General features: G+C 50.5%; 2 protein-coding genes across 5 annotated transcripts; one reads left to right on the top strand and one right to left on the bottom strand.

Annotated features, from left to right (window-relative positions):
* Nucleotides 1-1,499: 1,499 nt before the first annotated feature.
* FHL3 (four and a half LIM domains 3) lies at nt 1,500-15,107 on the bottom strand. 4 transcript variants are annotated; one of them, XM_067011154.1, is made up of 7 exons: nt 9,026-9,108; nt 6,361-6,448; nt 4,016-4,189; nt 3,753-3,927; nt 2,713-2,882; nt 2,405-2,591; nt 1,500-2,278 (listed from the first exon to the last, which is right to left on the bottom strand). In XM_067011154.1, the coding sequence occupies exons 3-7, from the start codon at nt 4,169-4,171 to the stop codon at nt 2,124-2,126; spliced, it is 843 nt and encodes a 280-aa protein (XP_066867255.1). In that variant the 5' UTR covers nt 4,172-4,189; nt 6,361-6,448; nt 9,026-9,108; the 3' UTR covers nt 1,500-2,123. The 4 variants fall into 4 exon arrangements, with proteins under 4 accessions (XP_066867255.1, XP_066867250.1, XP_058937446.1 ...); XM_067011149.1 differs by lacking the exons at nt 6,361-6,448; nt 9,026-9,108 and adding an exon at nt 14,650-15,107; XM_059081463.2 differs by lacking the exon at nt 6,361-6,448 and having other exon boundaries at nt 9,026-9,184.
* Nucleotides 14,764-26,418, top strand: UTP11 (UTP11 small subunit processome component). The gene is made up of 8 exons (XM_059081548.2): nt 14,764-14,980; nt 19,455-19,516; nt 20,745-20,847; nt 21,353-21,466; nt 21,967-22,060; nt 22,157-22,287; nt 24,246-24,356; nt 25,088-26,418. The coding sequence occupies exons 1-8, from the start codon at nt 14,918-14,920 to the stop codon at nt 25,169-25,171; spliced, it is 762 nt and encodes a 253-aa protein (XP_058937531.1). The 5' UTR covers nt 14,764-14,917; the 3' UTR covers nt 25,172-26,418.
* The last annotated feature ends 1,330 nt before the right edge of the window (nt 26,419-27,748 follow it).

Raw genomic sequence — 27,748 nt, 5'->3', positions numbered from 1 at the left:
CACCTGAACCACTGCACTAGCCTCCTAGTCAGTCTGCTCATCTTACCCCTCCAATCCATTATTCACGCTTCAGCGGAGTGATCATCTCACACCCCTGCTTAAACATTTCCACTGGCTGCTTTACCCGCAGGGTGAGGTCTGTTTGACTTGGCATTCGGCGTTTCATGACCTGGCCGCTGCCTGACGTTTTAGTCTCTTGGCACTTCCTCCGAATGAAATTACTTGCTGCTTCCCCAAAGCACACCATATGTTTTTTCAGGCCTCCAGGCCTTTGCACTAGCTGTTTTCTATGCTTGGACTACTCTTCCTCAGCAGGTATTTATTGAACATGTAGTAAGTGCCTGAAGCTGAGAGTGGAGGGGTGAGCAAGGCAGGCGTGAGCCCAATCCTCAGAGGCTGGTGGAAGAAAGAGCCAAAAAATGTCAACATACAATCATTAATTATAAGCACACATGGTGGGCATTCGTAAAGGTTTGTAGAAAATGTCAGCCACGGCTTCAGAAAGTTTAGGATTCGAATTGGGCCGGGGAGGCAGTGTGGATCTACCTATGTGACTTTGGGGAACTACCAAGTGGAGTCTCCACCTCCGTGAAATGGAAAAACGCCCGCCCCATAGGATTTCTGGGAGGATTTCTTTTGAGATACATATAATCACGCGGTTCTCCCGGACCGGAGGGCCCCTCCCCCACAGGGCGCCGAGGGTCCGCCCGCCCCGCGCACGGGCCCCCACCGGGGAAGGCTGCTGGCGGTACGTGAGCGCCTGAGCCTGCGCCACAGCCAGTGCGCACGAGTCGGGCTCCGACGGTCTGTACCGCGGAGCCCAGACCGCAGGCCGCCGAGAGCGCAGGGGCAGGGGCGTCGGACGCCGGGAGAGGGGAGCAGCGCTCCGCCCCATCTCCCCATTTTGGGGGATAGCCCCCCTCGCACATTCCCGCCCCCGCCCTTGAATCATGGGGAGGCGGGGCCATGACCCATTCATGCCGGGAATCGGATCCAGATGTTCCCGCGGCGCGTGCAGCTGCATCCTTGCCTTTTTTGGCAAAAAACGTGCGGCCGCGAGCGGATCCCGGGCCGCCTCCGCTAATCCTCGGGAAGAGGGGGAAGGGGGCTGAGGGTCTGGGCCCAGATTGGGTATCCGCACCCGGTGCTCGGCGGGGTTTGGGGAGGGATGGTAAGGGAGGGGGGCAATTTGTACCCGACGGAGAACCCAACGCCGTCGGCCCGCCCAGCTCGCGTCCGGAACCTCCCCCAAACCCCTCCCTTCCCCACTCGGAGGAAAAAGCCCTTTGCCAGCAGGGGGGAAGCCAGCTAAGCCTGAGAGGGACAGTAGCGGCCGCGGGGATCCCCTTTCTCGGGAGAGATTTCCCACCCCGCCTGGCAGCTTCCTCCTCTGCCCTGCATGGAGGAGGTCGAGGTCGGGAAGAGCCTCCGAGTCCCGTGGTGTGCGAAGGAATCCTCCCTGCCCCTCCACCCCCAGATAAACACACAGAGGCCTTCGCTTCCTCATACTGCTTTATTGCAGAATCTGAAAGGGGGGTGAGCCAAACCCACCCCTAGGCCCATCTCTGGGCAAAATGGAGCTGAAATGAAATGAAACGAGAAAACACTTGACAACAAGGGCTGGGCAAAAACCCTGTACCCTAGGACCCCCTAATCAGTGAACCCCTGATGCACTGCCCAGACAGCCCCATCCCTGGGAATAGCGGTGGGATGGGGGTGGGGAGTGTCAAGCCTGAGTATAGTCCACTTCTGAGGACTTCTCAGGCACCCACAGGAGACCTAAAGTCTTCAGGGGAGAAGTCTAGATTGAAGGGGGCTGGGGTCCTGGAGCCCTGATTTAGGGAGAGGGCTTTGTCTGGGAAGCCGGACCATAGGGGAGAGGACTGAGTTCTGGAGTTCAAGCTTGGGGAGGGGATTTGAATGATGGAGGCTCCGTAAGAGCCCAAGTTTAGGGGCCCTGGGTCAAGAAGTACCAAATTGGGGATGTCGGAGTGGGGAGGCTGAATCCTGGAGCCCAGGGGTAGCCCCAATTTGGGGAGGGGCTGGGTCCCAGAGGTGGTTTGGAAAAGGAGCCTTAGTCCTGGAGCCCTGGTTTGGGAGGGCCTGGGCCCAGGAGCCCTGGCTCAGGGCCCTGCCTGGCTGCAGCCCTGGCACACCACTTGGTCTCCGTCCGGCACGAAGCCCTGGCCCACCAGGGAGGTGGAGCATCGGGCGCAGGAGAAGCAGCTGTGGTGCCAGTGGCGGTCTTCGAAGGACACATACTTGCCTTCACCGAGTCCTGGAGGGAGGCTGGAGGTTAGCTCTGCGACCTGGAGGGTGGTCCTGTCCCTCGGCCTCACCCAGTACCAGGTCCCATTCCCTTGCCTACACTCTACCCACTCTGTTCTTTGACCCTTTATCCCACCTGTGATGGGGCGCTTGCAGCTGCTGCACTTGGGTGCAAAGAGTTCTCCAAAACAGGCCACACAGTAGGGATCGTCATCTCGGGAGGTGAACTGCTGTCCTGCCAGGGGTGTCTGGCAGCCAGTGCAGACCAGGCATTCCCGATGCCAGGGCTGGTCACGGTATGTCACGCCACCCTGCGTCAGTGTCTGTGGGGTGGCGTCTGTCAGCGGGGGAAGTGGGGATTCCTACCCCACGACAGAGCCTTGCTCACCCCACCCCTGTGTTCAGTGAAGCTCGGTACCCCCGCCCCGCCGGCCCAGCCCCCACCTTGCTGCAGCGGGCACAGCGAGGAGCAAACTTGTTCTCATAGCAGGGCACGCAGTAGTGGGCACCCTTGTCGGGCACAAAGGAGCGGGAGCCCAGCGGCTGCTCACAGCTGCTGCACAGGAAGCAGTGCTCATGCCATGTCTGGCCTCCGTACTCCAGCTTCCGGGATCCTGTGGGGAACAGGGGTCCCACTCAGAGGCTGAGTCCCGAGCTCCTGAGCGCCACCCTCTGCCAACACCCCCCCCCCGAGGAGGGTCCCCGCTGCTCCCACAGCCTACAGGGTGGTGTCCATGCATTTGCAGCTGGATCCCCACCACATCTATTGCACATGCTAACCACCTCCCCCCAACACTGGATATGCTGGCTAAGCACGTGCTAGGCCCCCATAAACTAGACCTGAGGGTTTGGCATAGGTGAAGTCCCCACATGTACCAGAATTATGACGATCTCAGCATACGCCAGGCCTCCAGGTCACAGACACGATGACTCAGTATATGCTAAGCGCTTATATACCAGATGTGATAGTGTGAGCACACACACAAAGACCCCATATACGAGGCAAGCAAGTCCCTGCCCACACAGAGTTCTGCCCCAGACGTGATAGATTCAGAACATAATAATCCCTGGCATACCCTAATCATGCCAATCTCCACGTGTTCTAAATCCTCACGTTCTATTAGCCATGCAGGTTGCCATACATGTTAAGCCCTTTATTTATATGTCTTGGCACACACACACCAAGCCCCAACGCAACAAACACTGACAGTCTCAGCACACTCGTAGCTCCTATGTGTGCCAAACATGCTAAGCCCCCAGGTGTGTATCAAGCGTGTCAGTCCCTGTGCGTGCTAAGCTCCCAAGAGCAAATGAGCACGACAGATCCTGCACACAGGAAATTTCCAGGAACGTGCTGCGTGTGCAGGTCTTTACCAAGCCTCCATGTTGTATCAGGCATGCCAGTCCCTTACAAGAACCCTACACAGATGTCAGGCATGCCAGTCCCACACACAACGAGGCCCTGGGAGCCCCCGGGAACACACCGGGCATGACAGTCTCCCCGCAGGCGGAGCACTGTGAGGAGAAGGCACTGCAGTAGCAGCCGTTACAGAGCAGCTCGCTGTCCTGGCAGGTGAAGGGCTCGTCGGCCAGGGAGCGCTGGCAGCGGCAGCAGCGGAAGCAACCCTCGTGGAAGTGGCGGTCTTCGTAGAACAGCTCCTGTGTGGGGCACAGCGGGGGCACTGGCACCTTCGCCCCCTCCTGCCAGCCTCTACCCACTCCCTTCCCAGTGTGGTCCAGTCCTTACCCTCGAGTCGTGCCCAATAAGCTGCTGGCACTCAGCGCACGTGTTGGCGAAGGTGTTGTCATAGCAGGGCACACAGTAGGGTCCGTTTTCTGTCTGGATGTATTTGCGCCCGTACAGGGACTCGCTGCATTTTGCACAGTCAAAGGCCTCGCTCATGGTGGCTGTGCGTGAGCCCTGTTAGGGAGACAAGGTGGGGCAGGGGTCACCCAGAGGGGCTGTGGCTTAGCCCATTGCATTTAAAAAAGAGCAAGAACTAGGCATAGGAAATGCCAGGTCAGAGCAGGTGGTGGTGGGGAATGGGTGTTTCTGGGAACACAAAGAGTCCTGCATGTTTATTTCTGTATTTAACGTTGGGGATGAGAGGGGGTCAGGAAAAAACCAGGAAGCAGAAGTTCTTTTCTTATCTTGGCCCTGGCAGAACTGGGGGGAGGGGGCTTTTCCTGGGTCAGTGACTCATTTCCTGCCCCTGCATTTAGCCTGAGTTTAGCCTCCACTGTCCCTACTGTCCCCAAGGGGGTAAGAGCAAGGACACGGAGCCACCCCACCCTGTCCCATATGAACAGCACTCTCACCCTCTCCTGACTCCCAGGAAGGGACCCTAGGTGTATACCCAGAGCTCTGGAGTGGGGAGCTTAGGGATGAGAATGGCGCTGTTCGCACCCCACCCCCCAAACCCCAACCAGGAAACAGCGGAATGTAAGAAGGATGCTGGGCCAGTGAATGGTGGAGGTGGAGGAGGCTGATGGGAGAAATCACATTGGGCCTCCCCTCCCAGGAGAATCCAGCAACAAGGACTTCAGAGACTCAGCCTAGGTTTAAGCAGGAAGGAAATCCTGCAAGCTGGACACAGCCAAGCTTCCCCAGCTGGACCCTCTGCCCTCACCCCCTCCACCTCCCGCTGGGTCTCTGGTCATACCAGCCTGGGCAGCCTGGGCCTGCAACATCTGCAGCAGCTGTGGCAGCACAGATGGCCAGATGTCAGGTTTTGCCAGCCACAGGGGAGGAAAAAAGGGAAATGAGATGCTTGGGGACGGAGAGGGGAACTGGAGATTATGCAGTGTGCCTCCTGCTGTCTCCTGCGGGTCATCACTCCTGGCAGTGTCTGGCAAAGCCCCAGAATCTTTCCATCTCCTGGGTCATTATTTCCCTCTCCCTGCCTCTGGGAGAGACAGCCTCTCCCCAGCATTTTTAAGGGTTTGGGGCCGGGGAAGTGAAGGGCGAGAGAGTGGGAGCCACTGAAGACATTTCCTCTCCAATCAGGCCCCCCTACGGTGGGGAGTCAGGCAAGGGGGAGCCCTGAGTGCTGTTGCTGCAGACACCCAGCCCCCCACCAAACCTCAGACACTTTCCATTTTCTCAGGAACAAAGCATGTTTGTGGGATGAGGTCATCCACACAGCTGCCTCTGCAGCAGGAGCTTGGGGAGTAGGGAGGGTTAGGAAGTGGGGTTCCCAGTCCCTTCTGCTGCCCCTGATTCCAGTCTCTAGCCCCAAATCCAGAGCTCCCCACCCTCAGTCTCCTCCATCATGAAGCCTGCTCTCTGAGGACTGGGATCGCGGGGTGGGTGGAGAGGAACCACTTGGACCCTAGGAAGGGGATGTTCTCACAGCTGCAGATGAGCCCCAGGAGTACAGAGGAACCCACCAACACACTCCTCCACATTAGACCCCAGTAACAGGCAGTCCCCAGAGCCTGGCCTGGCTCAAGCTGAAGGAAAAGCCCTCCTTTTCTCAGCCACCCCCCCGCAGGAAATTCTAGCCAACAAGCGTGGCTCTGGTTTGAAGTTCAGACTCCAGGCGCCAGCAGACGCCCCAAGCCTAGGGGGCCTGGCTCTTCTGAAGGGGTGGCTCATGAACCCACAGCTGCCCTTCTGTACGATGGGAGGACACTCAGTTCATACCCCAGGCCAGGGCATGAGGCCACCAGGAGCTGGGGTCTTCAGAGCCGGGACTTCTGGGCTGTGGGCTATGCTGGAGGGTGGAAGGTATCCCTCCACCTCAGTCCGCTCCCTGCCATTCAGGCCTGGGTTTCCTCTGGCCCAACATCTGAGGGTTGCCTGGGTTGTGAACCACTGGGCAGCGGGGGCCACACAGGTAGAGTGTGGCCATGCATCTGTCCACACGTGCCCTGGGCCCTTCCTTCCTTCCTGGCTTGGCCCCCAACAGCTCTGTCACCTTCCCAGGTCCAAACTAGCCCTAGGTCTGCCCACTGGGAGGCAGTCACCACTCTGAGACAGGGGCACCCCAAATAGGGTATGGGCGTGGCTTCTGTTTCTTTCCCAGAATCCCCTAGTCTGTCCAGCTGGGTTCTGGTGAGGACAGAGTGAAGGGCACTATCAAGACCCACCTGGGGGCTTCCCTGGTGGCGCAGTGGTTGGGAGTCCGCCTGCCGATGCAGGGGACGCGGGTTCGCGCCCCGGTCTGGGAGGATCCCACTTAAAAAAAAAAAAAAAAAAAAAAAAAAAAAGACCCACCTGTCTCTGCCCTTTGTCTGCCCCCCCCCACCCACCGCAGGACTGGGGGACTAAAAGGAGCCAGTCCTGTATTCCTTCATGGCTGGTAGGGGGGTTGGGGGGAGAGTGCTCAGTCAGCCGCTGCCCCCAACACACACACCCGCCTACACCTGACCCAGACACACACATCTGACCCCTCCCCATGAACCTCCTGCAGCTCAAAATGGCTGGATAAATGGCCGTGGCACGTGATGTATAGAGGCTTGAGCTGTGAAATATAAACCTGGGTGATCTTGGGCAAGTCACTTAAGCTCCCGGAGCCTGCTTCCCCATCTAATACTACCTCCTACCTCCTAGGGTTGTTGCCAGGCTTAAATGTGATGATACTTGGAAAGCACCTGGGAGATACTAAGTAGTCAGTAAATGGTAGCTCTTAGTGTTTTATTATTAGCCCCTCACTCATACGGGGGTCGGTCAACAGTTTCTCAGCCAGGCCTGGGTCAGGGGGCTAGCCTGGGACTTGACCTTGACATTCTCAGCGGGGGCCCAGGGAGAGAACAAAAAGGGAACCCCCTAGTTCTGCTGAGGGAGCTGAAGAGGCCCAGGCCGTGGGGCTCACTGAGACCAGTGGGGCCAGTCTGACTCCACTGAGCATAACTCTGAAACCCCCAACACAGGTACACAGGTGTACACACCTGCATGCTGCTTTGCCTCTCACAAAGCGCATTCCCACCCACCCACCATCTATCAGATCGCACAAAGGGCAGGCAGGATAGGGTATCATCCTCATTTTACAGCTAAGCACAGAGGCCAGGGACAGGGCAGGGGCATGCCCAAAGTCACTCAGGTATTAGAGAGCCCGGGTCCCCTGCCTCCTAGCCTGGAGCCCTTTGCCGTTTCCCTAGAAATGGTGGTGGACAGGGTGGTCAGCGTTTAAGAGCAGGGGGACAGGAGATGCTGGATGATATCACTAGTACAAGAGCCTGGCTCTTCTCCCCAGCCACCAGCCCTGTGACTGGAAGACACCCAGAAGTCTTTCCAAGTACCCATGCCAACCGCTCAACCCCTTCGCCCCCCTCCACCCCCCACTGTCCAGGAGGACCCTGGCCAGGTCCCACAGCTGTGACTCAGGATCAGAACAGACCCCTCCCCCAGCTTCCAAGAGTTGACAGGGACTTGAGGGGAGAAAGCAAACTCCCCATACCTTCACCCCTGCTACCAGGCATCCACCCCAAACTCTCCACTCTTGTCCCCGCCCCCACCATGGGTCCTGGGAGTCAGAGCGGTGTGGGAGAAGGGAGTTGGAAGCAGGATCCAGCAGCTGCTCTGGGGACAGAAGACGAACAGTTCACTCACCCCGGGTCCCCCAGGGCTGAAGCAGCGTGTCCGAGATTTGAGTTTAAAAATAAGTTGGGGCTGTCTCGGAGAGTGTGTAGGGCTCCTTCAAGTCTTACTGTCTCATGTCTCAGGTCCTCTGCCTCACGGGGGCTCAGCTGGCCCAGTGTTTCTGTTTCCCCACATCCTCCCTTCCCAATCTTTCAGGCCCGAGTCCCGCGGGGTCTGTCTTGAAAACTGTCACTGCCCCTCCGTGACATCTGTCTCTTGGCGTCTAGCTCTTCTCCACTCAGCACGTCTGTGTTTGTACACTTCAGCAGCTGTCTGTATGTTTCCGTGTCTCTGTGTCTCTATCTCCCCACGGTAGCCTCTGTGGATTTCTACCACTGTCTGCCCAAGTCTTGGCATCTCAAGGGTCTCTAAAGGGTGGGATGTCTTGGTCCCTACCCACAGCCCTTCTCTATCTCTTAGCGTCTCTGTATGCCTGAGTGTGTCCGTCTCCAGTCTCTGGATGTCTTTCTAGGCCTCTCAGAGGCTGGTTTACCACAAGGCTAATGAAGCTTAAGCTTCGGGGCCCCTCATTTGCCCAGAACCCTCCAAGGCCCTGGAAAAGGCTGACAACACGTCTGGGGTCACTGCATGCTTTTTCCTAAAATGCTCCACTCCACAAAACCTGGGTCGGACCCTATGCCTCGGGTCTGCCTCCCGGTGACTCTACGCCCAAGTCTCTGTCCCTGTTTCGGGTATCTCCGCAGCCTCCTTCTCTAAGCTCGCCGCTCCTGTCTTGTCTCGGTCTCCTGCTCCACCGGGCGTTCTGGAAGCCGGTTTCTCGAACCCTCCCGGTCTCTCTCGACTCTCGTCTTTCCATTTCAAAATTGGCCCCCTGCCCCACCTCACTGGCGTTGCAGCGCCCGGAGTGGTACGGTTCCGGGGGCGCCCCCCGGGGCTCGGCGCCCACGCGCCACCGGCTCCAAGCGTGTTCCCTGCGCCCGCGACCGGACCCAGGCGGGGGCAGGCGGCGGGGGCCGCGGCTGCCCTTAACCCCCGGCTGGCCGCCTCTCGTTTCCCGCCAGAGGGCGGGGGCCGGGAGCCGGGATGGGGAGCCGGGCTCGGCGGGGAGCTCACCTCGAGGCAGGCTGCGGGAGCGGGGCGCGGCGCTCGCGTGGGGCGGGGAGGGGTGGGGGGTGGCGGGCAGCCGGGGCCGCGTCCCTCGGCGCCTCCTACCTGCGGGCCGGGCCGAGCGGGACCAAGCTAGCTGCCGGCGAGGCTGCCGGCGGCGCACGGACTGTGTGGGCGAGTGGGAGCGCGGCCCCAAGCCCTCCCCGAGGAAGTGAGCGCGGGGGCCCGCCCCGCCCGGACCCCGCCCCCGGCCTCCCCTGCTCGCGGGGTGCGGATCCCGCCCCCGGCCCTTGTCCCGGAGGCTGGGGGCCAGACCCCGCCCCCACCTCCCTTTTAGGCTGGAGCCTGCCCCAGCCCCCCTGGGCCCGCCGGGCCTAACCTGGCTCTACCAACCTTCGTGGGCGGCCAGGACCCCGCCCCTGTCCCCTCCCTGCAGCTTTTGCTGTCCTCCCTCTCTTTCCCCACTCTCCTTACTTCCCCCCACCCCAGTCCCCAGCGGCCAGCTGTATTCAGTCTCAGGCAAGGGATACAGAAGGCAGCCGACCAAGGTCCATTTGGGGACCCAGAGAGTCCTCATGCCCTTTTCGTGTCCCCGCCCCCTCGCAGTTTACCCCCAGGGATCACACTCAGCCCTAATTTGTAAAAGAGGACTTATTCCAGCCTGGAGGAGGGGGTGGTTTTGACCCTGCTGTTGCGGCCCTGTCAGTGGGAACGAAGGTGTTCTCTGGAAACAAGGAGTGAAGTTTAAGGACCCCCTCTATAGGGCCTTGACCTTCAAAGGGCTTTATTTCACAGCTTTGAGGAGTGAAAACGGAAGTAACCACCTCCTCACTTCCAGCTGCCTCGTGGGACAGAGAAATCCTCCCTTGGTCTCCACAGTGCCCAGGAACAGTTTTGACCTTTGAGGCCTAGGGGAGACCCTAATCCTTGGCCCCATGATTTTTGAGCTTCTCAGGAATGGTTGTGAGGAGTGTGCAAGGATGGGGCGCTGCCGGGGCGGTGGAGGGAAGTCCTCCTCCCCGACCTCTACAGTTTCCAACCTTCTGGCTTCCTCCCTGGGCCCTTCCCCGGGCGGGAGGACTGGCGTCTGCCAGGGACACAGGGCCCCTCCGGGTCCTTGAGGCCCACCCCCCCGCCCCCTGGGGATCCTCAGGCTTGTCACTAGGAATAAATAGCCTCGATCTGGAAGGGTGGGGGAGGGAGGAGGAGGCTCTGCTGTGCTGGTAGCAAAACAAGAGACGGCAAACCAACCCTGGAAATAACCTCCTCAGAGTCTAGAGTAGAGACTCAGGTGCCCACAGAGGCTCGGCCATTCCGCAGGCTGGGTCCAGCCAAGCTCTCAGAGCAGAGACTCATTCCCTCCCAGGCTGGGGCTGCTGAGTACACTCCTCTCCCACTTCTGAATCACACGCCTACCTTCCTGGGTCCCACGTCACACTTGAGGCCAGGTTTCCTTTCAAAATCAACTAATTCCTTATTATTGTTGTTCCTGATGCCTAAACTGTAAGTGCCATGAGGGCAGGGACTGCGTACTTCTGGTTCACCACTGCATTCTCAGTACCTACTCCAATGTCTGGCACGTAATAAATATCTGATGAATGAATGAATGATGGACACTGCTTCCATTTGGACTCCCACACCCCAGATTGGACCACAGGCACATGCTATCTGGAGCCCAGGGAGGGCACAGCCAGCCCATGGGTGGGTCTTGCTCTGGAATTTGCCTTGCAGGTGTAGGAGACTCCTAGCCCAGGGGAGTGCAGGGAAGACTGCCTGGTTGGAGGAGATGGCAAGAAGGGGTTTGCTCTGGGGTGAGGAGAGGGCAAAGGTGAGCATCTTTCAGAAAGGGAGGAGTTATGAGTGAGTAAGGAAGGTGCTGGATCAAACGTAGGATTGGGGGGGGGGGTCTCTTTTTTTTTCTAACTGAAGTACAGTTGATTTACAATGTTGTGTTAATTCTGCTGTACAGCAAAGTGATTGGGGGTCTCTGGTTTTACTCACGGCTTGAATCTCCGATGAGCAGCCTGAATAAGAGCCAATATTTCCTGAGTTCTTACTTTGCACCAGTCCCTGCCTAAGCACTTTACATATATTAATGCACTTGATTTCCAACAGCTTTGTGAAATATGTATTTTTATCCTTGATTTAAGGATGAGAACATGGAGGCACAGAGAGAGTAAGTAACCTGCCAAGGGTGACACAGCTAACAATAGAAAAGCCTGGATTCAAATCCAGACAGTCAAATGTCAAAGCTCCTTATGCCAAAAAAAGGGCTTAATCATTAGGCTCTGTTGCCTCTGTAGTCATTTAACCTCTTGAAGCCTCAGTCTGTCATCTGTTCAGAGTGGGGGACTCCCTGTGTCACAGCACTCTTGTGAGGATTGGATGAAAGCACACAGTAGGTTTTCAACATGGGGGACACTCCTTCCACTCCAATACTCTCTTTCCTGGTCAAGTGTTAAGATTCTGCTTCTTGGACTTGGAGCCTGGAGGCCCAGAAAAGTTAGGAGACTTTTGACTTGGCCCAGCCTGAGAGAGGGAGACTGGTGTAGGGCAGGGGCTGTATCCTTTCCCCTCCCCATTTCCAGCTCCCTAGTAGGCTCACATTTCCCTGCGTGCTCTAATTTCCGTTGACCCAGGTGGACGTGCCCCAGGGAGGTCTAGGGATCAGCCTCATGGACTCCCTGTTCCTGTTCCCCATCAGTCCTCCCCCCTCTCAGGGAACAGGTGTGTCTGACCAGGGCTAGAAGCAGAGCCTGAGCACTGGCTGACTGGCCTTGGGTGAGTGGGATCTGGTTGTTCCTTCCCTCACCCTGGAGGCCCCCCCACCCCACCCCTTCCTTCCTTATCTTGTTCAGGGTCTCCCAGCTGTTCTCTCACCTTGGAAGGGTTTACAAAAGGAGGCCCTGGGTGACTGACGACTGACAAGACTCTCATGGTTTCCTCTGGGTGCTGAATCACCCTCTGATGCTTGTAACCACAAGCTCTCCTCCCCCCAGTGAGAAAACTCCCTTCCTTCTCTGCTGTATTGCTCACTCTTACTCGTTGCGCTGCCTACAGCCCGTGCAGGCCTCCTAGCTGAGCAGACACCCTCTTTCAGATTGCCCAGAAACACTTGCCTAGTGACCCCAAGCCTGGCAGTCGGTCTGTGGGTGCAGAGCGTAAAATGAGTGACTGCTACAGAGCATGGGGGAGGAAGAGTAGAGGGAGAACTAACCTATGCTTAAATGCCAACTACACGCAGGGCACCGTGCTAAGGGGCAGTCATTACTTCCTTCAGTTCTTAGAAAAGCCACATGAGGTGGTTATTATTACTATCACTATTTTACAGAGTAGTACACGGGGCTCAGAGAGTTTGACAAGGTGGCCCTAAATCACAAGCTGATAGGTGGTGGACGTGCAATTCAAATCTGGGGCTGACTTGAAGGCCCACCCCCACTTCCAGTGTGCAGAGCTGCCTTCTCCTGGGTATCCCTGCCACTCAATGCCTTCTTCAGGGGAAGTGGCAGGAGCTACTAGGGCTGCTACCTGGTCACTCTGCCTGATGTCTGGGCTTCTTAATTGAGATGAGGCTGGAAAGGTGGGCATGGGCCAGATCATGAAGGGCCTTGTCTTTCAGTGGTTAAGTAACAAATAAGATGGAATTTTGCTAATGCATGTGGCCTTAGCTGGGCAAGGCTCAGACTCAGAGGCAGGAAAAAACTTTTCACATAGCAGATCTCAGCTACTTTCAGCTTTTACACGCTCACTGGCCGACTGGATTCACACCTCCAGGGACTGAGGAGAGGATTTCTCCAGAGCTCCTCAGCTGGAGAGATGAGCACTGTCATGAGAAATGGGTGCAGTTACAGAACTTGCTGAAGTTTAGCTTCACGTGGTGGAAAAGAAGCCAAATGCCTCTGGAATGTTCTGCTGTGCTCAACCCTTTCTCAATCCTTACAGGTAGGTTTAGTAATACTAATAATAACAATAATAGCTCTAATTGATCATGAACTTGCAGATGCGTGAACACAGTATTAAGGACTTTAAACATATTATTTCATTTAATCCTCACAACAATCCTGTAGGTATAGTATTATTACCTCCATTTTACACATGGGAGACTAAGGTTTAGTGAAGCTAACTTTGTCTTGGCTGGTAACAGTTAGGATCAGAACACACCTCCATGGTTTATGGTCCTAATCATTACATTGTACTGCCTCTGACACGCATTCTGTCAGCCACACTTTGACGGTGTGAGGGACTTAGCACTTTACAACTAATGCCATGATGTAACTCCTCCATTCAACTATGAGCCCCTTGACGGCTCTATGAGGAGAGCAGTGCATGCTGTTATTATCCTTGTTTTATGGATGAGAGAAATGATGCTCATTAAAGCCAAGTAACTGCAAGCATGTGCGACTGGGGCAAATTCTGGACCAAAAGATACAAAAAGACCAAAAAAAACCCCCCCAACTGCCACTTCTGAAGAGTCAGGAGCAAAAAACGGGTGTCGGGGGCTTCCCTGGCGGCACAGTGGTTGAGAGTCCGCCTGTCGATGCAGGGGACACGGGTTCGTGCCCCGGTCTGGGAAGGTCCCACATGCTGCGGAGCGGCTAGGCCCGTGAGCCATGGCCGCTGAGCCTGTGCGTCCGGAGCCTGTGCTCCGCAACGGGAGAGGCCACAACAGTGAGAGGCCTTCATACAGAGAAAAACAAAACAAAACAAAAAAAACGGGTGTCGGGAGCAAAAGCAGGGTACTGAGCATGCCCCCTGCACTCAACACCACAAAGGCGTGGGCAGAACACACCTAAGCCAACCCTCTGGCCTGACCCCGCTGGACACACCCCTACCCTCACGCCATATAAGGAACCAGCTTGCCACGCCCACCGTTCCGGGAGCAAGCAAGGGAACCTGTTACTTGTTTTTGCTCCCTCCTGCAGCTGCAGGGGCCCCAATAAAGCCTTGCCTGAATTTCTTATCTGGCCTCTAGTCAATTTCTATTGATTGGGGAAGGCCAGGAACCCTGGTCGGTATCAAAGCGACCTGTCAAAAGTCACACAGCCACTACATGGCAGAGCCAGACATGGTTTTAAGGATGCTTGTCTCTCTATAGAGTGCTCTTTCCGGTACACCAGAAAATTCACAGGGCCCCTAGCTTCTTCTTCTTCTTTTTTTTTTTTTTTTTTTTTTGGTACTCAGGCCTCTCACTGTTGTGGCCTCTCCCGTTGCGAAGCACAGGCTCCGGACGCGCAGGCTCAGCGGCCATGGCTCACGGGCCTAGCCACTCTGCGGCATGTGGGATCTTCCCGGACCGAGGCACGAACCCGTGTCCCCCGCATCGACAGACGGACTCTCCACCACTGTGCCACCAGGGAAGCCCTATTTTTAAAACAATTATTATTATTTTTAATTGGAGTACAGTTGCTTTACAATATTGTGTTAGTTTCTTCTATACAGCAAGGTGAATTAGCTATACATATACATATATCCCCTATTTTTTGAATTTCCTTCCCATTTAGGTCACCACAGAGCATTGAGTAGAGTTTCCTGTGCTATACAGTCAGTTCTAAAATAGTTACCTATCTTATACCTAGCAGTGTATACAAATACACCGCATAAACACGGCAAACGGAGCAGAGCTGTAGTTGACTGCACATGCGCACACTCCAGGCCCAGCTCAGCCCAAGGGCAGTGCCAGCCATGGTGCTCCCAGGTGCCAACGGAGCGGATCAAGAAGGCGTACTCACAGTACACGTGGACAGGTTCTGGCGAATAAAAACTGTCTGTTGTAGAGTCACGAGGCTAGACCTAGAGAACTACACTTCCCAGAAGCACCCTGGGGTGGGCGCATTTTGCTCGATGACGTATTTCCGGAAAAGCAGGCGCTGGATAGGCTGTAGAAAGGAAGGGGGCGGTTCTAAACCTCTGGCGGCTTGGCCTATATCCGGTAGGGTCAGTGGACAAGGCGGTGTGGAACTGGCGTTGTCTACTGAGCTTTTCCAGGACTGAGCAGACATGGCGGCGGCTTTTCGGAAAGCGGCTAAGTCGCGGCAGCGGGAACACCGAGAGCGAAGCCAGGTAGGACCGCACAGGCCCCACGAACGCTGGCCGGTGGCCCCATGTGCTATTTTCGCCCCGGCCCTACCCCCCCCCCCCCACCCACCCAGCTGCGGGTTCTGGCCTTTTCTGTGCGGAGGTGTTGCTTGTAAATACATGCAAATATATGCTGACAACGCAGGCGTGGCTGGGGCGGACCCTCGCGGTCCGGGGAGGAGGGGATGGTCCTTCTAGCTAGGAGAGCACAACTGTCCCTATTCCTGGGAGATAATCAAAGCTATCTTGCAAGGTTTCATTAAAGTAGTTAAATGAGATACTGTGTGTAAAGTGCTTGATCTTCTCTGGGGAAGTTGAGGTCAAAATTCACACAGCCAATACGTGTCTCCGCTGGAACTGGAATCCACATCTAAAGATGCTCAGCTCTGTCCGTTGTGTATGCGGGCTGATCCCGAAGAGATTGGTGTTAATTAATGTGCTATCATCATCATGCCTGGGCTTTGAGGTCCATGAAGATCTGCCACGTACGCTTTTTGTTTACGTCTCACCATATAATATTGGTATTTTCCAATCCCATTATACAGATGAGGAAACTGAGGTCCAAAGAACAGAATTGACTTGCCCAGTCACAAACACCAAATTCAGACCGAATAAACAATTGCAGGACTTCTGTGGAGGGTGTGTCTGTGTGGAGAGGTTGAGTGGAAATTCATTTAATATATGCAGAATCAATTTATTCTTCTGTTCTCAGGAGTCACACAATATCTGATCCAGAAAGGCCCTTAGGGATGTCTGGTGCAATTTCATTTTACAGATGGGGAAGAGAAAGAGAAGGATGTGTCTAAAGCTGTGTCACTGATGGATGGGATGGAACTAAGGCCTCCCAACCACAGTTCAGTCTTCCTGCTTAATAGCATTTATCAGACATTTATTGTGCACTTGCTGTATGCTCAGTGGTGTGCTGGGAGTAGTGTATCGATAATTTGCCACCTTGTTTGGACCCCTGTGTGGATCTATCTAAAAATAATAACAGCTAGAAGTGCTTGCTGTGTGCCAGAGCCAGACAAAGTGCAAAATGCTTTACCCTTATCTCATTTATCTCTCAAGAGTGTGTGGAAGTAGGTACTATTATTTTCTTACATTTGCAGATGGGGGAGCTGAGGCTCAGATAGGTTAAATAATTTGCCCAAAGACATACAGCTATAGGTGGCAATCAGCAAAGCCAGGGATCAGACCAAGTGTTTTGAATCCAGAGGCTACTAAAAGTTGAATAAAGAAGCAACTTTATAAGAGATGCATAAAAAAATGCCCAATGAGGGGAAAAAAAACCCCCAAATTAAAAAACAAACAAAAATGCTCAATAAGGAACATGAGTGGAAAGAGGAGAGATGATGAGAGAAAGCATCACAGTGAAACTTGTTGGACTTGGAAGGCAATGATAATAACTGTCACTTTTTTAAAAAAATTTATTTTATTTATTTTTGGCTGTGTTGGGTCTTCGTTGCTGAGCGCGGGCTTTCTCTAGTTGCGGCGAGCAGGGGCTACTCTTCATTGTGTTGCGCGGGCTTCTCTTTATGGTGGCATCTCTTGTTTCGGAGCACGGGCTCTAGGCGCACAGGCTTCAATAGTTGTGGCTCGTGGGCTCTAGAGCGCAGGCTCAGTAGTTGTGGCCCACGGGCTTAGTTGCTCCGCGGCACGTGGGATCTTCCTGAACCAAGGCTTGAACCCATGTCCCTTGCATTGGCAGGCGGATTCTTAACCACTGTGCCACGAGGGAAGTCCCATAACTCACTTTTTGAGTACTGACTGTATGCTAGGTACAGCCCAACATGCTGTACAAGGATTATCTTGTATAATCCTGCAGCATTCCTGTGAGGCAGATGTTATCCTCATTTGTATCAATACAAATAAGGAATCTGATGCTTAAAAGAGGTTGAATAGTGTGTTCAAAGGCACAGTTGTGGGTAGTTGATTTGGATTCATAGAGAAGACAGAGGCAAAGAGCATGACATGGCCATGTCTGAGTGGAAGTAGAGGGTCTTTGTGGGAGAGGTGAGGAGGAGGCCATGCTGGAAAGGTTGGTAAACACATTGATGAGAGCACTCCCTAATTGGGTAAAGTTTGGACTTTATCTTATAGGTCCTCACTGAGGCATTGGGGGAACTCTGGAAGATACTTGTTATGGAGGGGGTAATTACGTGAACTATTTCAGATTCAATGCCAGGCTTCCTCCTGGCAGGTGTACATTCAAGTGGACATGACAGATTTCAAGATTTCTGCCTCACTTTGTTGCTCTTTTGACCCTTGAGTTTTCTTTCTCTATTCTTTGTTAACTTCTCTTTGTCTGCTATAATTAAAATAATGATCAAGAGAGGGCTTGGGTATTATTTTAAATATTGAGTTATTTCTTGCATCACTTCAGGGATAGAGGATGAGAGAGGAGACTATTAAAAATCCCACCCAAGGACTTCCCTGGTGGTGCAGTGGTTAAGAATCCGCCTGCCAAGGCAGGGGACATGGGTTCGAGCCCTGGTCCGGGAAGATCCCACATGCCAATGGAGCAACTAAGCCCGTGTGCCACAACTACTGAGCCTGCACTCTAGAGCCTACGAGCCACAACTACTGAGCCTGTGTGCCACAACTACCGAAGCCCGCGCACCTAGAGCCCATGCATCACAATAAGAGAAGCCACTGCAATGAGAAGCCCACGCGCCACAACGAAGAGTAGCCCCCACTCGCCGCAACTAGAGAAAGCCCACGTGCAGCGACGAAGACCCAGTGCATCCAACAAGTAAATAAATAAAGAAATAAAAATTCCACTCAAGTTATTATACAAGTTTAAACAGTAGAGAAGTTTATGTACTGCCTCAAACATCGAGAATATTCAAAGTGGAAGAGGGTGCAGTGTAGGAGGGTGGGGAAGAGCAGACTGTGGCCTCAGATAGAATAGGTCTAGTTCTAGCTTTGCCACTTACTAGTTCTGTCTGTGTTCTTGGGCAAGTTGTTCTCTAAACCTCATTCCCTTTTTGGAAAATTGGGATAACAGTAGTGCCTGCTTTATCCACTTTCCATGATTGTCTGGGGATAAATGACATGTGTAATGAGCATAGAAGATTGCTTTGTAACAGTATTTCTTTCTTTTTTCACCTTGATAAAAATTTTATTTACTCATGTTACATACTCATCCTAACAAGAGAACAGTAATTTTTTTTTTTAACCTTCTGGGAATGTCAAAATGCCTAGATTTTACAAAGCAATGTAAAAGTACATACAAATTCTTTTATTTTAATTAAAAAAAATTTTTGGAAGTGTAGGGTCTTCATTGCTGCACGTAGGCTTTCTCTAGTTGCAGTGAGTGAGGGCTACTCTTTGTTGCGATGCGGGGGGCTTCTCATTGTGGTGGATTCTCTTGTTGCGGAGCACGGGCTCTAGGCACGTGGGCTCAATAGTTGTTGCTCGCGGGCTCTAGAGCGCAGGCTTAGTAGTTGTGGTGCATGGGCTTAGTTGCCCTGAGGCATGTGGGATCTTCCCGGACCAGGGATCAAACGCGTGTCCCCTGCATTGGCAGGTGGATTCTCAACCACTGTGCCACCAGGAAGTCCCCATACAAATTCTTTATAGTGATTTTCTTTTCTTTCTTAATTTTATATTTTCAAATTTGCCCAAAATGTAACGGTAATTCTTAATAAATGTGGCCTATTATGATGATGTAGGCAAAAGCATCTAGCACTGACTTTGCCGTAGGTTAAGTGCTCAAGTAGTGATAGCTTGTAGAAAGATAATACCAAGATTTAATCCTTGTACCTTCATGCTATCCAAGTTCTATATCAGAGGAAGTATTTTCTGTCATACTTGGTTTTCTCTCATGCTTAGTACTGAAATTAGAATAATAACAGTACACATATGCTGGGCACCTGCTATGTGCCAGGCTGTGTGCGGGCAGATACCACTTACAGAGGCTCATTAAATCCTCAGGATAGTTGTGAGAAGTAGGTCTTATTGTTCTTATTTTATAGCTAGGAAACAGGAGCTCAGAGCTGTTAAGTGAAGTGCCCAGAGTCACAGATTGTTAAGAGGTAAAGCTTGGATTTGAACCCAGTTCTTCAGACTCTAAATTTAGCTCTCTTAACCACAGTTGCTTTCCTGTTACTATGTTTTCCCTTCATAGTATTTTATAAACCCTTGGATTAAGTCTGTAGTAATTTTAGTACAACTGGCAACTGCTTTCTTAGTGCCGAGTCATTGTTGCCTTTCTCTGTCCTTAATAGGCCAAGAAGCCTACTATGGCAGTACTTGTGACCTCTCTGGCACCTGCATGGCCTCTCATCCTTGGGCAGTGCCCGGTTGGGGGAGGGGAGGGAATAGGATAGCACATTGGCTGCCAGGACACGGATTTACTGAACGCTCCAGAGATTCTTGTTCCTGTCAGGTGTCCTGTTGATTCGGGTATGTGTTTGCTGAGGAAACTAAGCACTTTTTTTTTCCTTTTGTCTTCTAGCCCAGCTTTCGAAAACATCTGGGCCTGCTGGAGAAAAAGAAAGATTACAAACTTCGTGCAGAGTGAGTACATTCTTTCTGGGAGCAGTGCTGCCAGAACAGCTTACAGCCTCCCTGTACTACAGCTGAATTGCTTGAGTGTCCAGCAGGGGATGATTTCCTGCCATTGATGAAATGGCCAAAGCTCTGGCAGCCTGTCAGATACTGTTCTGCGACCCTAAACTTCTCTCTTTGTTTAGGCAGAGCGTTATTTATTTAACTGTAATTGCATTGAGAATTTTTTGCATTATGTTGTTCCAGATCGTTTTCTCAGAGTGGCTTTGGTTTGCTTCTGCCTTGGTGTTTGAGCTAAAAGCTGAATCTTTTTTCTCTCTCTTTTCTTGAAGTTCAAGATAGAATCTAACATTCCAGTTGTTGAGTCTCTTACATCACCATGTGTGGTGTGGAATGAAGACATGTGAAAGATGGATTCGTGGGACTGAGTGTGGGTGATAATGAACTTGGAAAACATTTTATAAAACAATTATCCCTATTCTTCTGCTTTAGCACTTTATTTACAAAACATTTTATAATTATTTGTTAGCCATGAATGTCAGCTGAGGTCCTTTTTATGCCCCCGGAGCAGCTGGTGATGGATTAAGTGGGTTGCTGTGGGTCCCAGAGTTTTTCAGGCAAATAATAATAACTGAGTGCTGTTATTAGGCCAGGCAGTGTTCTAAGAGAGTTACCATTTTTACATGCATTTATTCCAGCAATCTTTGGGGATACTATTATTATCACACCCATTTCACAGATTAAATTGGGATGCAGAGTGGTTAACTAACTTATCCAAGATTACTCAGCCAGAAGTGGTGGAGCCAAGATTTGAACCCAGACAGTCTGGCTCCAGAGTCCACGATTCTAGTCACTATGCTGTATTACAATGTGTAGTTTCTGAATCTTATTTGGTCACTTGGTGCCCAAGCTTGCATCAGAGCCCCATCTGAGGAGTTGTAATCTGTGCTGTGTTGGGTCTCTCCCTGTAATGATGTAGATGGCAGTAAAACTTAAGTGAAATGGGGACTGTTAATTTCAGGTAGAACAGGGATAGGAGAGGACCCACAAAGAGATGAGCTCAACATCTGACATTGGAGTGTGACATTGGAGTGTGGGTCGAATGTAGTCACTCCTTTGGTGTTTTTGAGTTTCATTTTGTATGTATCATTAGATGCTTGTAAAGTTTGCTTGTTGTGGGTTTTTTTTTTTTTTTTTTTTCTTTTTTACCATGAACCTTGTTTAACCTGCTTTTCAGTGACTACCGGAAAAAGCAAAAATACCTTAGAGCTCTCCGGAAGAAGGCTCTTGAAAAAAATCCAGATGAATTCTACTATAAAATGACTCGGGTTAAACTCCAGGTGGGTGCCTAATGGATCAGTTGGTTTTTTTTTTTTCCCTGCAATGCTGTATGGCATGTGGGATCTTAGTACCGTAACCAGGGATTGAACCCATGCCCCCTGCAGTAGAAGCACAGAGTCTTAACCACTGGACTGCCCAGGCAGTCCCTCAGTTGGTGTTTTGAGCTCCAACTCAACAAGGAAAATAAGGATGAGGGAGGAGATGGATAGCTAGGATACTGGGCTTTTATTTAGCTCTTCTCCAGTTGGTCAGGTGCTCCTGGTCATTATGCAAGGCAAAGCTGCCCCTTCATGAGCAGCATGCGTTTGGAGTTGTCTGATGCCTGGAGCTATTCTGAGAGGGTGATTGGAGGTGCTGAGTTGAATGTGTGTCTTGGGGGCCTGGTGCATTGTGTTGCTGTTGTATGTAGCCTTTGGTTGTCTTTGTTCCAGTCAGGAACTGTGCCAACAACTTATTAATGATTTTAATCTAATAGGAAACGTATCTTTTACATTTGGATTTTAGGATGGAGTTCATGTTATTAAGGAGACTAAGGAAGAAGTAACTCCAGAACAGCTGAAACTGATGAGAACTCAGGACGTCAAATATATAGAAATGAAAAGGGTTGCAGAAGCTAAGGTAACAACTAAAACTCTTCATTCTGATATGTTTTTGTTGGTTAAGAAGAGAAATAGAAATCCATTGATCTCGAGTTGTAAGTTGATTTCTTCTGGCATTTCCAATCTTAAAGTACACTTAATTATGATAATGGCTTAAAAGTAGTCAGCATGGTGGAATGGAAAGAGGTCAAGTTTGAGACAGACTTAGGTTTAAACTCTGGCTCTGCCATTCATTAGCCCCATGATTATGGACAAATTAACTTCCCTGGGGCTGTTTCCACATTTCTATCTCATAGGATTGTTGTAAGGATTAAATGAGTTTTGTGTAGTGCCTAGCTAGCCCCCTACCTGACATGTGGTTGGTGCTTGATAAATGTTAGTGGTCCTTTCTTTTAAAAGAATGAAGCAAATTCTTTACTGGCTGGTGATAATGATGTGGAATGGTCTAAACTTGTGCAGATTCATTTCTGATACCCTAGAAGAACCCAATATAAAATGAGACCATATTCTGTATCCTAGAAAATTGAAAGACTGAAATCAGAGCTCCATCTGCTGGATTTCCAGGGGAAGCAACAGAAGAAGCATGTGTTTTTTTTTGACACCAAAAAGGAAGGTATGAAATGTTTGAAAGTTTCTGGGACAGTGTAGCATATTGGTCTGTGTTGTTTGGTGTTAGAGACAGCGCCTTAAGGATTGTCTTGACTTTTAGTCGAACAGTTTGATATTGCAACTCATCTGCGAACAGCCCCAGAACTAGTCGACAGAGTCTTTAACAGACCTACGATAGAGACCTTGCAGAAGGAGAAAGTGAAAGGAGTTAACAATCAGACTCGACTTAAGGTAATTTTCTCCATTTTTCTTCAGGTCTGAGTTTATGGGAATCTAGGTTCTTTTTTTTCTTTTCCCTACTGCATTTAAGATGATTATTTTTCGAAAACTTACTAAGTTCTCTTAGAGAAGTGGAAGGAGGATTTAGTGATGGGAATGGAGGTGGAGGAGGGTTCCTTAGTTTCTAAGATTAGAGGACGTGTAGCATAGTGGTCAGGAGCTTACATTCTGGCCTTTAGGTCTGCATTTGTTTTGGGGTTTTTTTTGGGGAGGGGCATGCTGCGAGGCTTGCGGGATCTTAGTTTCCTGACCGCGGATTGAACCTGGGCCCCAGCAAAGTACCGAGTCTTACCCACTGGACTGCCAGGGAATTGCCTAGGTCTGCATTTGAATCCTATCTCTGACCCTGGGCTTTGTGCTTTCAATGCTTGTAACAGGTGCCAATAGTTTTAGAAGGCAGAGAAAGGAGGAGACACTGAAGATGAAGGGATTTGGTATACTTGATATACATATTCACTTTAACAGTGAATATGTATATCAAAAGGTCTTTCATGTTTTGCATTTGTACCCCAAATTTTGTATTGACTTGTCCTTATGGTGCTTTCCGTCACTGTAACTGGGTTTGTGCAGAAGACATGCTTTTTCTCCAAGTCTTCTGGAGTTGAACTCTCACTTCTGACTGATTCATTTAAAAAAATGCTGTCAGTGTGTTTCAAGCAGACAGCTGTTTTGTTTTGATTTGAATCATTTACACCGCATCAGCTTTGTTTAATTTCACAGCAGCTTCTCTAGCTCAGAGGCAGCTAAACTTGCTTTAGTAATATAAATACCCCTAATTAGTTTGATTATATTGGGTAATCCCATAAATCAACAGTCTGTGCAATAAAGTGAAAACAAAAGCTGTCTGAAACCACTGCTGTGAGACTATGCTAGAATTGGTGAATTGTTTAAATCTGAGGCCCAGTAGTATTCCCCTCTGTAGATAACACTTCCAGCCGAGGAGCCGACTGACTGGTGTTCTAGTGATAATCCTCTTTGTCATGTAGTTGTATTTTCAATTAGCTGTGTCGCTGACACTTCTCAAGTATTGTAGTAGTCTCTAAGGAGATTGGTGTTCCAAAGTCCTGTGTAGAATCGTTCACCATCTTACCTTTTGAAAAGTTGGGAAGGTTTGGATTGCCCGTTTTGTCTAGTGGTGTTGTTTCTTTTGACTGTCTTGTTTAAAGCAAAATTATTTTTATTAAGAGACTCCTGGTGGGTGGCTTGCAAGGGAATTTTTAGTCTGTAACTTGGAGGGGGTGGGCAATCCATGAATGGGCTTTAGGAAGTCTATGAACACCTTCTTCCCACCTTGAAATTTTGTGTGACTGGGTATATACGTTGGTATGAATTTGTACAAATACATGTATACATTTATGTCAAGAAAGAATCCAAAGCTTGCATCAGTATCTCAGAGGTCTGTGATCCCCCCACATTGAAGGACCATTGGTCTTTGAGGGGTCATCAGCAGTGAGAATTTTCAGGTCAGCTTCCACTGACAGAGTCCTTTGCTCTCTGAGTTCCGCAGTTCTGACACCAGCACACTGCCCGGTGGCCCTTCTCTGCTTCTCTACTCATTGTGTAGGGTTTTCCGGCACTGGTTCATTCCTGCACATTAGGTAACCGGGACGCTCAGACAGCTCAGTGTAGTAGTGGTAAGATTCCTGGGATCTGTGAGGCTCGAGGCGCAGTCCTGATTCTGCTCCAGGTGAACCTTGTGTCCGTGGGCAGGTCTCCAAGGTTCCATGGAGCTCTGGAATGTGGTGTTCCTAAAATGGCCAACTTCAGAGTCTCTTGTTAGGTTGATTCTGGGGTAAGGAGGGAATTGATGAAACCATTTATGCGTTTGGGCCCAAGTGGATTAAGAAACAGTTTCTTACTCATTTTTATCCTGTTAATTGTTTTACTGAAAATGTGTGTTTCTTCTGCAGCAAATAGCCAAAGAGAGGCAAAAGCAGTATAACTGCCTGACACAGCGGATTGAGCGCGAGAAGAAATTGTTTGTTATTGCACAGAAAATTCAGACTCGCAAAGATCTTCTGGTGAGGAGAGAGAGCCTTAGGCCTTCATTTTATTTTATTTTATTTTTTCCTTTGTAAAGTTCTAAACTGAGACTGGATTTCAGCTGTGTGTAAACCAACCCCAGTGAAAATGTCTGCTCCTCAGGGGCAGTGGTTTGAGCCAGTGTCTGTTCCTCTGACAGTGTTGAAATGTTCCTTGATTAAGAAGGTAATAAGGGGCTTGCTTATTAGTCAGTGCTTTGGAACAGCAAAGGGTAGGATCGGGTGGCATATGAACTTTATAGCTTATGAGCAGCTATCTGTAACATTTAAACAGGTTAATAAAACAGTGCGTGTCACTCACTGATGTTTAAAAATAGACAACATTGTGTAGTTAAATAGCAGAGCTAAGGAATATAAGATGCCCCTTTCATATTATCATTCCTCTAAATGTCAAATTTTTCAGCTTTGCAGATCATTTTGGTCTGCCTTTCTCAACTGGGGTTCCGTAAGAGAAGAAGCCCTACAAAATAATAATTTGAGTACCTTTCTTCTCAATTTTCACAAGAACTTCTGCACGGCCAGCCTCATTATAGATGCCCAGGGGAGAACTTGACTCATCGCGTCCGGGATGCCTTAGGACAAAGGGCTTTTGTCTCTCTTGAACATTGAGACGGGCTGAATTAGGGGCTTTCTAATAGGTAGTTTATTAAACTTTCTGTTTGACACAGACCTCTCCTACTATTTACTGGTAAATTTTTACTCTTTTGTAGGATAAAACTCGGAAGGTGAAGGTGAAAAAAGAAACAGTCAACTCCCCAGCTATTTACAAATTTGAGAGTCGTCGAAAACGTTGAAGTGTTTTAGATAAGCCTGTCATTCCACGTGGAAGAGTTTATGGTTTTTTTTCCAGTAACTTCAGATTCCACTGGTCTAAGTGACTTGGTTTTCCTGTTTATAACCGTAATTTATTATAGATCTGACATTTGATGTGAACAGTGTTAAAACCCCTTCCCCCATCTAAATTGTTTGTGGGTTGTTGAATTGTTGAAATCAGTCTTTTTTTTGGCCGCTGCACGAAGCCTGCAGGATCCCAGGTCCCCCATCCAGGGATCAAACCCAGGCCCAAGGCAGTGAAAGCGCCAAGTCCCAGTCACTGGACCACCAAGGAATTCCCTGAAATCAGTCTTATTTTTATGTACTTTCATTTTTCTTCATTATAAAAGTTACATGATCTTTTATATAGCAAATTTGGAGAACAAGTGAGTTCATCTCTAGTCCCAGTACTTATTCAAGAACGACAGATAACTCTTGCATACTTAACTATGCTAGGAGGTTAGGGAAATGGAGGTGAACGACTATTGAGCATTCTGGTTGATTTCCTCCATTTTGTAGAGGTTGGCACTGGTTTTCGTGTTTTGTAGTTGTAATTAAACACCTTTATGGCCTACTTTTTTCACTTACTATTAAATCATTAGCTCTTTTCCATTCTGTTACATCATTAAATTTTTAAAAGTAATATATGCTCATAGTAAAAATCAAAGTAAATGTTTCTAATGTTTGCATAATGTTTTAACCAGTGGATAGACTGATTTTACCCTCATTCATTCTTAATTTATTGGATATTCAGGTGGCTGCATAAGTTAGCCAGGAAGGACTTTTTTTCTTTTACACTTTACAGCTGCAGATAGAAACCCTTGGAATTAGGAACTCACGGGGGCACCTCTTCTTTATTGATGAAGCTCAGCTCAGAACAGCCCTGGCTCTCTGTTCCTTCCCGCCTGGCCAGCTCTTGATTCCAAGGCTATAAATGGCTTGGTACAGGCCTTCACCCTGGAAATAGATACCCCAGCGTGTGTGCGGCAGACACATAGACCTCCCAGAGTCTCACCTTTCCCTTCCCTGCCCACATAGGGATGGTAGGCCGAGGCCAGTCAGGACAGGGCTGAGCATGCTTAGACCAAATGTGGGAGGAGCAGGATTCTGGGAGGCTTGCTTACACCTCACCCCCTGGAGGGGGAAGAGCAACACCCTTCTGCGGATATTTGAAAAGAAAAATTATTAAACTTAATAAATTCCTATGACTATTATGTTTTTATACAAAGCCTGAAATGAAAGCCTGTTTCCTAAGGGTGTACTCAGTGGGGTTCAGATCTGGGAGCCCTGGAAAGCAGGAAGAAGGGCCAGGGGACTAGAAGCTAGCAGCTTTTGCCTTCAGGAAGGAAGTGCTTCCCAGTCTGGGAAGGTGCTGAGCTAAGTAAATGTTGATAGTCTTATGACAGAGGCGTCTGCAGACTTGAGACCTGAGTCAGGAAAGGGACTCATCACATGGGTGTTGGACAGAGGAGCAAACATATCGAGCAGCAGTCTGTTCCTGGGACAGAACAGCTTGCTTGATACTGCTGCTGTGGCTCCCTTGCCCCCGCTGGGAAGGAAGGTGGGAGGAGGGTGGAGGTATACCTAAATGCCTTCTGGTGAAGCACACGCCCACACAAAGGTGCACACACTTTATCACACACTTTATAGGCTGTCAGGGTAGTAGATGCACAAGGCTTCATAAACACAGGTGTGTGCACGAACACACCACTAGGGTTTCATGTACGCAGATTACACACTCACGAGTCCTCAGATGCTGTGTAGGTGCACAGGCCAAGTGGAGCAGGAAGGTCCATCTTCTCTGAGTATGAAGTTCCAGGGTAGAAGTGATCAGAGCACTCACTGTAAGGGAATAAAGCTAGGGGTCCTGAGCTGCTCTTAAACTGAAGGCTGTCTCCGAGGCCCAAGGATTCTAAGGGAAGAGACTGGTTGCCCCTGTGTTTAACCTAAGAGGCTCCAGCCTCATGGGTCCTGAAAATAAAAGCCAAGGGCTTTGACGTTTTAGTGCCCATTGGAACCTCAGACTTCTGGCTCCTTGCTTGGGAAAGAGACTGTTGTTTCTCTTGGATCCACCCCTCCAGGTCCAGGGGTGCTTTGGACTCTTGGTGGCACCCTGCTGTGGCTGTGCCAGGGGGAATGTGGCAGCTTGCAGAGGTGGAGAACATTTTTCTTGGCAGAACACGTGTCGTTCAGGTTTGTACAATCCAAGTCTCCAAAGCAGCAGCTACACAGTTGGCATGGAAGCCCCAGGTCTCTCCAGCAGAGAACCAACCAGTCTGGCTTAGTCATAGTCCACTGCCATCTCTTAGGGCCCTTCTGATTGAAGCAGGAGAGTGTTAGGCCTTACTGTATTTTTTTTAAATTAATTTATTTAATTTATTTAGTTTTGGCTGCGTCGGGTCTTTGTTGCCGAGCATGGGCTTTCTCTAGTTGCAGTGAGTGGGGGCTGCTCTTCGTTGCGGTGCACGGGCTTCTCATTGTGGTGGCTTCTCTTGTTGTGGAGCACGGCCCTAGGCGTGGGGGCTCAGTAGTTGTGGCTTGCTGGCTCTAGAACGCAG

Source organism: Kogia breviceps, chromosome 1, assembly GCF_026419965.1.
Source record: "Kogia breviceps isolate mKogBre1 chromosome 1, mKogBre1 haplotype 1, whole genome shotgun sequence".
Classification (NCBI taxonomy): domain Eukaryota; kingdom Metazoa; phylum Chordata; class Mammalia; order Artiodactyla; family Physeteridae; genus Kogia; species Kogia breviceps.
The sequence above is the reverse complement of the archived record's forward strand: the minus strand, read 5'-3'. Positions and strand labels throughout refer to the sequence as shown.

What these genes read in the sequence shown, in the direction of transcription:
- FHL3 (XM_067011149.1), bottom strand. Translation starts at nt 4,171, where the DNA reads ATGAGCGAGGCCTTTGACTGTGCAAAATGCAGCGAGTCCCTGTACGGG. An exon ending in CGGGGAGACTGTCATGCCCG is followed by an intron (nt 2,883 to 3,752) that starts GTGTGTTCCCGG and finishes TGTTCCCCACAG; the next exon opens with GATCCCGGAAGCTGGAGTAC. An exon ending in CTGCAAGCGCCCCATCACAG is followed by an intron (nt 2,279 to 2,404) that starts GTGGGATAAAGG and finishes GCCTCCCTCCAG; the next exon opens with GACTCGGTGAAGGCAAGTAT.
- UTP11 (XM_059081548.2), top strand. Translation starts at nt 14,918, where the DNA reads ATGGCGGCGGCTTTTCGGAAAGCGGCTAAGTCGCGGCAGCGGGAACAC. An exon ending in GATTACAAACTTCGTGCAGA is followed by an intron (nt 19,517 to 20,744) that starts GTGAGTACATTC and finishes CCTGCTTTTCAG; the next exon opens with TGACTACCGGAAAAAGCAAA. An exon ending in TGACTCGGGTTAAACTCCAG is followed by an intron (nt 20,848 to 21,352) that starts GTGGGTGCCTAA and finishes TTTGGATTTTAG; the next exon opens with GATGGAGTTCATGTTATTAA.